Raw genomic sequence first — 12,084 nt, 5'->3', positions numbered from 1 at the left:
TGGGTTACTTAATGTTAGATCCCTCACTTCCAAGGCAGTTATAGTCAATGAACTAATCACTGATCATAATCTTGATGTGATTGGCCTGACTGAAACATGGCTTAAGCCTGATGAATTTACTGTGTTAAATGAGGCCTCACCCCCTGGTTACACTAGTGACCAAACCCCCCGTGCATCCGGCAAAGGCGGAGGTGTTGCTAACATTTACGATAGCAAATTTCAATTTACAAAAAAAAAAACAATGACGTTTTCGTCTTTTGAGCTTCTAGTCATGAAATCTATGCAGCCTACTCAATCACTTTTTATAGCTACTGTTTACAGGCCTCCTGGGCCATATGCAGTGTTCCTTACTGAGTTCCCTGAATTCCTATCGGATCTTGTAGTCATAGCAGATAATATTCTAATTTTTGGTGACTTTAACATTCACATGGAAAAGTCCACAGACCCACTCCAAAAGGCTTTCGGAGCCATCATCGACTCAGTGGGTTTTGTCCAACATGTCTCTGGACCTACTCACTGCCACAGTCATACTCTGGACCTAGTTTTGTCCCATGGAATAAATGTTGTGGATCTTAATGTTTTTCCTCATAATCCTGGATTATCGGACCACCATTTTATTGCGTTTACAATTGCAACAAATAATCTGCTCAGACCCCAACCAAGGAAGATTAAAAGTCGTGCTATAAATTCTCAGACAACCCAAAGATTCCTTGATGCCCTTCCAGACTCCCTCTGCCTACCCAAGGACGTCAGAGGACAAGAATCAGTTAACCACCTAACCGAGGAACTCAATTCAACCTTGCGCAATACCCTAGATGCAGTTGCACCTCTAAAAATTAAAAACATCTGTCATAAGAAACTAGCTCCCTGGTATACAGAAAATACACGAGCTCTGAAGCAAGCTTCCAGAAAATTGGAACGGAAATGGCGCCACACTAAACTGGAAGTCTTCCGACTAGCTTGGAAAGACAGTACCGTGCAGTATCGAAGAGCCCTCACTGCTGCACGATCATCCTATTTTTCCAACTTAATTGAGGAAAATAAGAACAATCCGAAATTTCTTTTTGACACTGTCGCAAAGCTAACTAAAAAGCAGCATTCGCAAATGGAGGATGGCTTTCACTTCAGCAGTAATAAATTTATGAACTTTTTTGAGGAAAAGATCATGATCATTAGAAAGCAAATTACGGACTCATCTTTAAATCTGGGTATTCCTCCAGGGCTTCATTGTCCAGAGTCTGCACAACTCTGCCAGGACCCTGGCTCAAGGGAGATACTAAAGTGTTTTAGTACTATATCTCTTGACACAATGATGAAAATAATCATGGCCTCCAAACCCTCAAGCTGCATACTGGACCCTATTCCAACTAAACTACTGAAAGAGCTGCTTCCTGTGCTTGGCCCTCCTATGTTGAACATAATAAACGGCTCTCTATCCACCGGATGTGTACCAAGCTCACTAAAAATGGCAGTAATAAAGCCTCTCTTGAAAAAGCCGAATCTTGACCCAGAAATTATAAAAAACTATCGGCCTATATCGAATCTTCCATTTCTCTCAAAAATTTTAGAAAAAGTTGTTGCGCAGCAACTCACTGCCTTCCTGAAGACAAACAATGTATACGAAACGCTTCAGTCTGGTTTTAGACCCCATCATAGCACTGAGACTGCACTTGTGAAGGTGGTAAATGACCTTTTAATGACGTCAGACCGAGGCTCTGCATCTGTCCTCGTGCTCCTAGATCTTAGTGCCGCTTTTGATACCATCGATCACCACATTCTTTTGGAGAGATTGGAAACCCAAATTGGTCTACATGGACAAGTTCTGGCCTGGTTTAGATCTTATCTGTCGGAAAGATATCAGTTTGTCTCTGTGAATGGTTCGTCCTCTGACAAATCAATTGTAAATTTCGGTGTTCCTCAAGGTTCCGTTCTAGGACCACTATTGTTTTCACTATATATTTTACCTCTTGGGGATGTCATTCGAAAACATAATGTTAAATTTCACTGCTATGCGGACGACACACAGCTGTACATTTCAATGAAACATGGTGAAGCCCCAAAATTGCCCTCGCTAGAAGCCTGTGTTTCAGACATAAGGAAGTGGATGGCTGCAAATGTTCTACTTTTAAACTCGGACAAAACAGAGATGCTTGTCCTAGGTCCCAAGAAACAAAGAGATCTTCTGTTGAATCTGACAATTAATCTGGATGGTTGTACAGTCGTCTCAAATAAAACTGTGAAGGACCTCGGCGTTACTCTGGACCCTGATCTCTCTTTTGAAGAACATATCAAGACTGCTTCAAGGACAGCTTTTTTCCATCTACGTAACATTGCAAAAATCAGAAACTTTCTGTCCAAAAATGACGCAGAAAAATTAATCCATGCTTTTGTTACTTCTAGGCTCGACTACTGCAATGCTCTACTTTCCGGCTACCCGGATAAAGCACTAAACAAACTTCAGTTAGTGCTAAATACGGCTGCTAGAATCCTGACTAGAACCAAAAAATTTGATCATATTACTCCAGTGCTAGCTTCCCTACACTGGCTTCCTGTTAAGGCAAGGGCTGATTTCAAGGTTTTACTGCTAACCTACAAAGCATTACATGGGCTTGCTCCTACCTATCTTTCCGATTTGGTCCTGCCGTACATACCTACACGTACGCTACGGTCACAAGACGCAGGCCTCCTAATTGTCCCTAGAATTTCTAAGCAAACGGCTGGAGGTAGGGCTTTCTCCTATAGAGCTCCATTTTTATGGAATGGTCTGCCTACCCATGTGAGAGACGCAGACTCAGTCTCAACCTTTAAGTCTTTACTGAAGACTTATCTCTTCAGTAGGTCCTATGATTAAGTATAGTCTGGCCCAGGAGTGTGAAGGTGAACGGAAAGGCTGGAGCAACGAACCGCCCTTGCTGTCTCTGCCTTGTCGGTTCCCCTCTTCCCACTGGGATTCTCTGCCTCTAACCCTTTTACAGGGGCTGAGTCACTGACTTACTGGTGTTCTTCCATGCCGTCCATGGGAGGGGTGCGTCACTTGAGTAGGTTGAGCCACTGACGTGGTCTTGCTGTCTGGGTTGGCGCCCCCCCCTTGGGTTGTGCCGTGGCAGACATCTTTGTGGGCTATACTCGGCCTTGTCTTCGGACGGTAAGTTGGTGGTTGTAGATATCCCTCTAGTGGTGTGGGGGCTGTGCTTTGGCAAAGTGGGTGGGGTTATATCCTGCCTGTTTGGCCCTGTCCGGGGGTATCATCGGATGGGGCCACAGTGTCTTCTGATCCCTCCTGTCTCAGCCTCCAGTATTTATGCTGCAGTAGTTTATGTGTCGGGGGGCTAGGGTCAGTCTGTTACATCTGGAGTATTCTCTTGTCTTATCCAGTGTCCTGTGTGAATGTAAATATGCTCTCTCTAATTCTCTCTTTCTTTCTCTCTTTCTCTCGGAGGACCTGAGCCCTAGGACTACCTGGCATGATGACTCCTTGCTGTCCCCAGTCCACCTGGCCATGCTGCTGCTCCAGTTTCAACTGTTCTGCCTGCGGCTACGGAACCCTGACCTGTTCACCGGACGTGCTTGTTGCACCCTCGACAATTACTATGATTATTATTATTTGACCATGCTGGTCATTTACGAACATTTTAACATCTTGACCATGTTCTGTTATAATATCCACCAGGCACAGCCAGAAGAGGACTGGCCACCCCTCATAGCCTGGTTCCTCTCTAGGTTTCTTCCTAGGTTTTTGGCCTTTCTCAGGAGTTTTTCCTAGGGAGTTTTTCCCAGCCACCGTGCTTCTTTCACATGCATTGCTTGCTGTTTGGGGTTTTAGGCTGGGTTTCTGTACAGCACTTTGAGATTTCAGCTGATGTACGAAGGGCTATATAAATAAATTTGATTTGAGTAAGTCAACAGTCTAAAATGCACATGGGGACAAGGTGAACCTTTGTACTGCGATACAGCACCAGTCCACTGGTTCAGTATATTGCTGTACAGCACCAGTCTGCTGTTCAGTATATTGCTGTACAGCACCAGTCTACTGGTTCAGTATATTGCTGTACAGCACCAGTCTGCTGTTCAGTATATTGTTGTACAGCACCAGTCTGCTGTTCAGTATATTGTTGTACAGCACCAGTCTACTGTTCAGTATATTGTTGTCCAGCACCAGTCTGCTGTTCAGTATATTGTTGTCCAGCACCAGTCTACTGGTTCAGTATATTGTTGTCCAGCACCAGTCTACTGGTTCAGTATATTGTTGTCCAGCACCAGTCTACCGGTTCAGTATATTGTTGTCCAGCACCAGTCTGCTGGTTCAGTATGTTGCTGTACAGCACCAGCCTACTGGTTCAGTATATTGTTGTCCAGCACCAGTCTGCTGGTTCAGTATGTTGCTGTATAGCATCTTTATGATCTCATGTTAATATAAGAAGGTGCAATACCAATAATGATAAAGTACTTTGGTGTAGTACCTTGAGGACATATAGGGGCGTCATGCACCCCAAAAATCTGAGGGGGCACAAAGTACGTGAGGATGGCCTGGGGGGGGGTTGGCCCACCGTCCGTACATTGGAGAATTTTGAATTTTTCTAACACCTGAACCAGCTTTTTACTGAAATCTAGAGTAACCACCATTATGCTTAATTCTATGTAAAAAAAATATCTAAGCACACTTCTGGAGCTGTCTGTATCCTCAGAACTGGTGAAGTCAGAACTCAGTTCCTTATTTAAAAGGAACTGAATATGCTTCTCTACTAAAATCTGGGTAAACGATTGAAAGGAATGCGAGTCTTATTCAGTACATTTAGTTATTGCTTGCTTTTCTAAAAGTCTACCAATCATGCCAGCAGACATGTCAGCTAAGATAGTTGGACAAGCTAGCGACTCTTGATTGACAGCCTGAAATGGCTTCTGGGTAGCTAGTTATGCGGTTGAGAGCCTGTCTGGGCTAGCTAAAACCATTTTCATAACAACGCTAACTGGCTAGTAGCATAATAAATCAAATGAAAAATACATTTTTTAGAAACACTTCCTCCGGTGCCCCCTATGGGCATGACGCCTACGAATACATATGAAGTTCATAGTACCATGATGTGTAGTATCTGCAGTGATAGGAATGTACTGTGTATCCTGGAAGCACTAACGGCGGCGGCGGCAACATTGGTGCCTAACGGCGGCGGCGGCAACATTGGTGCCTAACGGCGGCGGCGGCAACATTGGTGCCTAACGGTGGCGGCGGCAACATTGGTGCCTAACGTCGGCGGCGGCAGCATTTAGCAGTACTGATAGCTGGGCCTGTTTTTTTTCCAGCTTTGTGTCTGTGAATTCCTGGTCTAAAGCGCTGCCTTTGTCTCTGAACTTCCCTCATTACTGTGACACTTGCTCACTCTGCTCATTATACAGACATACAATGGACTCGCTCCCAGGCCGTGGCTTTGAGGCTACGTCCTAGATTTTGTTAGCCGGAATCACGCCTTATCGTCTGTCAGCACTTTCACCAGTTCTCCGCCGAAGCGGAGTTTCATATGAAAAGAAAACATTCATTTTCACTTGGCAATAGAGAGCAGGGAAGTGGGCCAATTAATTTAGATTTGGGTTTGATAGCAGCTATTGGGGATTTTTCAAAGGATAAAAATATAAAAAACGCAATATGCAACAATTTCAAAGATTTTACTGAGCTCCAGTTCATATAAAAAGGAAATCAGTCCATTTAAATAAATTCATTAGGCCCTTTTCTATGGATTTCACATGACCGGGCAGGGGTGCAGCCATGGGTGGGCCTTGGAGGGCATAGGCCCACCCACTGGGGAACCAGGCCCAACCAATCAGTTGAAGTTTTTCCCCCTATTACAGACAGAAATACTCCTCAGCACCCCCCTCCCTCAGACCATCCCACAGGTGAAGAAGCTGGATGTGGAGGTCCGGGGTTGGCGTGGTTACACGTGGTCTGTGGATGTAATTCTCTAAAAAGACATTGGAGCTTATAGTAGAGAAATGAACAGTCGATTCTCTGCCAACAGCTCTGATGGACATTCCTGCAGTCAGCATGCCAATTGCACACTCCCTCAACTTGAGACATCTGTAGCATTATGTTGTGTGACAAAACCGCACATTTTAAAGTGGCCTTTTATTGGCTCACTAACAGGGATGTAAACATATTTGTGCACAACGTTTTAGAGAAATAAGCTTTTTATGCATATGGAAAATTTCTGGGATTTGTTTTATTTCAGCTCATGAAACATGGGACCAACACTTTACATGTTGCGTTTATATTTTTGTTCAGTGTAGTAGCAGTACTTCAGTATGTAGTATACCTGTGTATCCCAGAGCACTGGATACAGAGGGTGATGCCCAGGTTAATGCTGGCCCAGCGTGGGTCAGGTTGACCACAGTCACAGCAGCAGGCGTTGCCCCCAATGACCATGACCCTCTGGAGGGCGCTCTCCCCCTTCAGTGACCTCTCTTTGGGCTCGCCGCCTGAGTCCAGGCTGCCTGTGGAGGTGGAAGACTTCCGGTCCAGCTTCTGGCATGGAGGGTCATGAACATGACGTTATACACAATATATAACACTGGAAGAACGTTACTTCATTGTCTATTGTTACACACACACACACACACACACACACACACACACACACACACACACACACACACACACACACACACACACACACACACACACACACACACACACACACACACACACACACACACACACACACACACGAGGGAAATCCTTTATTTTTGTTCACATGAGGTACGTCTGATTATTTTCATCCTGACATGTACTAAACGAAAACAAATAGCAAATAAATAACATGGAGAAATGTCATGAGGTCATTCATTCGCTCCGTCATTCATTAGCTCCGTCATTCATTAGCTCCGTCATTCATTAGCTCCGTCATTCATTAGCTCCGTCAGCAGCTCCGTCATTAGCTCCGTCAGCGCGTGGTGACTCACCTCAGCGTCCTCTCCCTGCTCCCTGAATGCAGTGGCGATGCTGTTCTGGACAGCTTTGATCCAAGCCTGCCTCAGCTTCTCAGAGTCAGCCTGCATAATACAACTCCTGGAGGTGGAGGGACACTGGGACGTCAGTCTGCTACCTGGCCTGATTGAAATCTAGTGTGTAGAGGTCTATGTGCTACTGAGCAGCACCAGAGTGTGTGGTGTGACAACATTGGAGTGTCTAGGTACTCCGTGTGCACTTGTCTCTGTAAGTGTATATACACTACATGACCAAAAGTATGTGGACACCTGCTCGTCAAACATCTCATTCCAAATTAAGGGGCATTAATATGGAGTTGATTCCCCCCTTTGCTGCCCTAAAAGCCTCCACTCTTCTGGGAAGGCTTTCCACTAGATGTTGGAACATTGTGGCATTTAGCCACAAAAGCATTAGTGAGGTCGGGCACTGATGTTGGGTGATTAGGCCTGGCTCGTAGTCGGCATTCCAATTCATCCCAAAGATGTTCGATGGTGTTGAGGTCAGGTCTCTGTGCAGGCCAATGAAGTTCATCCACACCGATCTTGACAAACCATTTCTGTATGGACCTCGTTTTGTGAATGGGGGCATACCTCCCTGCATCCCACTGCTGGCTTGCTTCTGAAGCTAAGCAGGGTTGGTCCTGGTCAGTCCCTGGATGGGAGACCAGATGCTGCTGGAAGTGGTGTTGGAGGACCAGTAGGAGGCACTCTTTCCTCTGGTCTAAAAAATATCCCAATGCCCCAGGGCAGTGATTGGGGACATTGCCCTGTGTTGGAAGCACAGAATAGTCTAGAATATCATTGTATGCTGTAGCATTAAGATTCCCCTTCACTGGAACTAAGGGGCCTAGCCGAACCATGAAAAAAAGCTCCAGACTATTATTATTCCTCCTCCACCGCACTATGCATTTAGGCAGGTAGCGTTCTCCTGGCATCCACCAAACCCAGATTTGTCCGTTGGACTGCCAGATGGTGAAGCGTGATTCATCACTCCAGAAAACGCATTCTTACTGCTCCAGAGTCCAATGGCGGCGAGCTTTACACCACTTCAGCCGACGCTTGGCATTGCACATGGTGATCTTAGGCTTGTGTGTGGCTGCTCTGCCACGGAAACCCATTTCATGAAGCTCCCGACAAACAGTTCTAGCAGTTCTTGTGCTGACGTTGCTTCCAGATGCAGTTTGGAACTTGGTAGTGAGTGTTGCAACCGAGGACAGACAATTTTATGTGCTACGTGCTTCAGCACTCGGCGATCCCGTTCTGTGAACTTGTGAGGCCTACCACTTCGCGGCTGAGCTGTTGTTGCTCCTAGACATTTCCACTTAACAATAACAGCACTTACAGTTGACCGGGGCAGCTCTAGCAGGGCAGAAATTTGACAAACTGACTTGTTGGAAAGGTGGCATCCAATGACGGTGCCACGTTGAAAGTCACTGAGCTCTTCAGTAAGGCCATTCTACTGAGAATGTTTGTCTATGGAGATTGCATGGCGGTGTGCTCAATTGTATACACCTGTCAGCAACGGGTGTGGCTGAAATAGCCGAATCCACTAATTTGAAGGGGTGTGCACATACTTTTGTATATATTGTGTGTATATGTGCATTATAGTGTGTGTGTGTGTGTGTGTATTTACTTGGTGGGGGACACCACTTCAAAGCAGAAGCGGCGTTCGATATCTTCACAGTGTTTGACTGTACATAGCCGCAAGTCCTCCACCACCACTGTGGGATTATCCTGGGAAAGGAGAACACAGCCTCCGTAACACACACACACACGATGCAATGTACACACAAAATATACATTTGTATGTGCAGCCTCAAGCGATCACACACAGACACGCACACAAATGTCATTTTTTCAGAGCTATACACAACACACAACCTGCAACAAAGTGAATTGTTTTTCCTCCCTATTCCACAAACTCATCTATTTTGGGTTAACTGTGCTCCACATTCAATGCTACCTCATTGTATTACAAATGCAGGGGGAATTTGGGCTGGAAGTGTATATTTGATGTTGGTCGCATCCCAAATGGGACCCTATGTCCCTATACAGGGCACTACCCATAGAACTCCGGTCAAAAGTAGTGCACTATACAGGGAGCCAATTTGGGACACGAATGGAGTAATCCGACTTACCTTGAACTTCTTCTGGTAAACTAGCTGATTGTTTTGAATGGAGAACCAGCGCCTGAAAGGAGATCACAAGAGCGTTCACATCACGGTCAACAGCTGAGACAATTTGAAGTATTTAATAGTCAATTAAAATTGATAGAGATTTAATGAAGGACATAAATGATAATCTGATATTATGGTGATTAAATCCTATTCTGGGAGAGTTGGTAGAAAACTATGCCGTTTGACAGAAGGTCTGGAAAAAAGCTTCCCTGCACTATAATAATTCTTTTTTTAAACAGCATGGTTCCAGAGACCATCTCGCAGTACAGGGAATGTCTTTGGAGGCTATTGGAGTTCTTCTTGTTAACTCCATGTAGCTCACGGAGCGCTGCGCCATTCAGGCTGCGCTCTCCCAGGTGTCAGGCTACGCTCTCCCAGGTGTCAGGCTGCACCATTCAGGCTGCGCTCTCCCAGGTGTCAGGCTGCGCCATTCAGGCTGCGCTCTCCCAGGTGTCAGATGACTAGGGCATCACTACCTCCCTCCCACCATTCTTCCCTCCTGACTGACTGCCCTGGAGGAATGCCCTGGAGGAATGCATACTAAACAGTGACTTATCATTTCCCCACCCAGCTAGTAACAAAAAACACCATAAGGTTAGAGGACACAGAGAGATTACTGCTACCAGGAATGTTCTATCTATTGAACATGTACTGTTTAGTGCAACGGTGAAGCCATTACAGGGGACAGCTAGAGAGAGAGACAGAGACAGAGAGAGAGAGAGAGAGAGAGAAAAAGAGAGAAAGAGAAAAAGAGAGAAAGAGAGAGAAAGAGAAAGAGAGAGAAAAAGAGAGAAAAAGAGAGAGAAAGAGAGGGGGGAGAAGGAGAGAGATTTGCATCATGTCCTCTAGCTGACCTGTTCCATGTTTTGAAGGCGTTGCTGGCCCTCTTAAACAGGTAGCCCTCCATCGCAATGCCATTGTCTGCGTCCACATTGTACTCCAGCTTGGTGTCGTCATTCGAGAAGTCCTGAAAGAGAGAGCAGAGGTAGGACAACACAGAGAGGGAGAGAGAGAGCAGAGGTAGGACAACACAGAGAGGGAGAGAGAGAGCAGAGGTAGGACAACACAGAGAGGGAGAGAGAGAGCAGAGGTAGGACAACACAGAGAGGGAGAGAGAGAGCAGAGGTAGGACAACACAGAGAGGGAGAGAGAGAGCAGAGGTAGGACAACACAGAGAGGGAGAGAGAGAGCAGAGGTAGGACAACACAGAGAGGGAGAGAGAGAGCAGAGGTAGGACAACACAGAGAGGGAGAGAGAGAGCAGAGGTAGGACAACACAGAGAGGGAGAAAGGGAGGGAGAAAAATATACATTTGAATGGACAATGGCATTTGGTGTTGGTAGCACTTGGTTTTACACATCGAATACACAGCACACAAACAGGCTTGTGGCATACAGACACGTTCAGTCAGTAAGGCGGGCAAAACAGGCTGATCCTGATTCACTGTGGGCGTCCAGGTGAAGAGCGACTCAGCACCATTCAGCCACACATTTTGGGGTCGTGTTCACTAGGCATGAAAAGGAAGAAAACCACTAAACTTGTCCAATAAGAAAAGCCTGCTTTCGTTTTCCATTGCACAACGTTTTGCTACGGTGGGCATTAATGAACACAACCCTGTTGACCTTACAAAAACGGACAATTCAGTAGGTAACAAACACTAAACAAAAGCAATGGGTTTCTATAAAAGTCATGGCTAATTATACAACTTACATAGTAATGGTATTTCTATGGAGTTTGGAGAGGAAGAGCAGGGTACTTTGAAAAGATGTTGGTTAAATATTTGGTTTTGATCAAAATGAAAAAAGGGAGAATGCTTTTTCGTAAACGGTTGAGGTAGTCTCACACAAACTAGACATTTTCCTATTTAGTGTCTACTGAACATGCCTGGTCCTTTGAAATAGAAATGTTCTAGAGATCCAGTCCCAAGAGAGATCCAGGCGGACGTAGCAGTGACCATAGAAATAGACTCTGAAAACGGCTGCCAATGCACCCATTATAGCATCATTAACTTGAATGGGGACCCCCATTCTACTCATTCTAGATCTGTTGCATCGGTCCTCATCCTTGTTTCCTGCGACAGTAAGCCGACTCGATCCTTTAACACCTGTGGTCTGGGGCAGAGTTGGCTTCTCTCTGAAAGAGCCACTGACACCCCTGTAACTTGACCAACCGGCCACCACTGTCATGAGATCGCCCTCCCCCTCCAGCCTGCTACACTTTGCTAAGCCTCTGGGACACTGGACACCATGCAGTCAGAGGGTAGGTGGGAATGGAGTTGGGTCTTAAAACTTGTATGAATTCACTGTTCAAAGTGTTGCTGAACTTGTCGTTAAAAGAGTTTGAAGACAAACAATAGGATTTAATGAAAGATCTTTTGTTTTCTGTTTGTTTTTTAAAAACTTTTATTTAACTAGGCAAGTCAAATTCTATCTGTGATAGGAAAGATAAGACTTTAATTGTAGGATAATAAACATCCAAGTGTTAAACGATGGCAGTAATCCTCTCAGTTCCAAATGACTACTAGCACACGACATGGAAATCACAAAACACTTCCTTAGAGTGGCACGGTCAAATCTGCCCCCGGCAACACAAAACCATACTGCCACATCTTGGTTCCACTGGCCTATAGTCGTCCCAACTGCTCCAGAGTAAGGTCTGCATCGGTCTGCAAGACGCCGTTGGTTGATCTGTGTGTAACAGGAGTTTGACCACTGTGTGGTGCTTCAACATCAAACCTTCAGCCTCTACATACAGATAACGGGGTGTGTGTGTGTGTGTGTGGGTGTGTGTCCTCACGACCAGATTGCACTCTGCACTGTAACCTGAGCAAAGGGGCCTGGAGGTAAACCCCTCAGCCTAGCAATCCCCTGGTTTGACACACACACACACACACACAGTAGGACAACAGAGGTTATTTTTGGATGGGGGTGTACAGT

At 45.6% G+C, this 12,084-nt stretch overlaps 1 protein-coding gene across 8 annotated transcripts in view; it reads right to left on the bottom strand.

The window, feature by feature from the left end:
* Window positions 1-12,084, bottom strand: part of LOC115151514 (arf-GAP with coiled-coil, ANK repeat and PH domain-containing protein 2) — a 77,804-nt gene that overhangs the window by 22,297 nt on the left and 43,423 nt on the right. For 7 of the 8 annotated variants that reach the window (XM_029695503.1, XM_029695505.1, XM_029695509.1 and 4 more), the window contains 5 exons: window positions 10,004-10,116; window positions 9,111-9,162; window positions 8,606-8,706; window positions 6,949-7,054; window positions 6,303-6,511 (listed from right to left, as the gene is read on the bottom strand). In XM_029695503.1, coding sequence (XP_029551363.1) covers window positions 6,303-6,511; window positions 6,949-7,054; window positions 8,606-8,706; window positions 9,111-9,162; window positions 10,004-10,116 — 581 coding nt within the window. The remainder of the gene's footprint in view (window positions 1-6,302; window positions 6,512-6,948; window positions 7,055-8,605; window positions 8,707-9,110; window positions 9,163-10,003; window positions 10,117-12,084) is intronic. The other variant, XM_029695504.1, reaches the window with a different exon arrangement.

The sequence above is a fragment of the Salmo trutta genome, chromosome 17, assembly GCF_901001165.1.
Source record: "Salmo trutta chromosome 17, fSalTru1.1, whole genome shotgun sequence".
In the NCBI taxonomy this organism is placed as follows: domain Eukaryota; kingdom Metazoa; phylum Chordata; class Actinopteri; order Salmoniformes; family Salmonidae; genus Salmo; species Salmo trutta.
The sequence above is the reverse complement of the archived record's forward strand: the minus strand, read 5'-3'. Positions and strand labels throughout refer to the sequence as shown.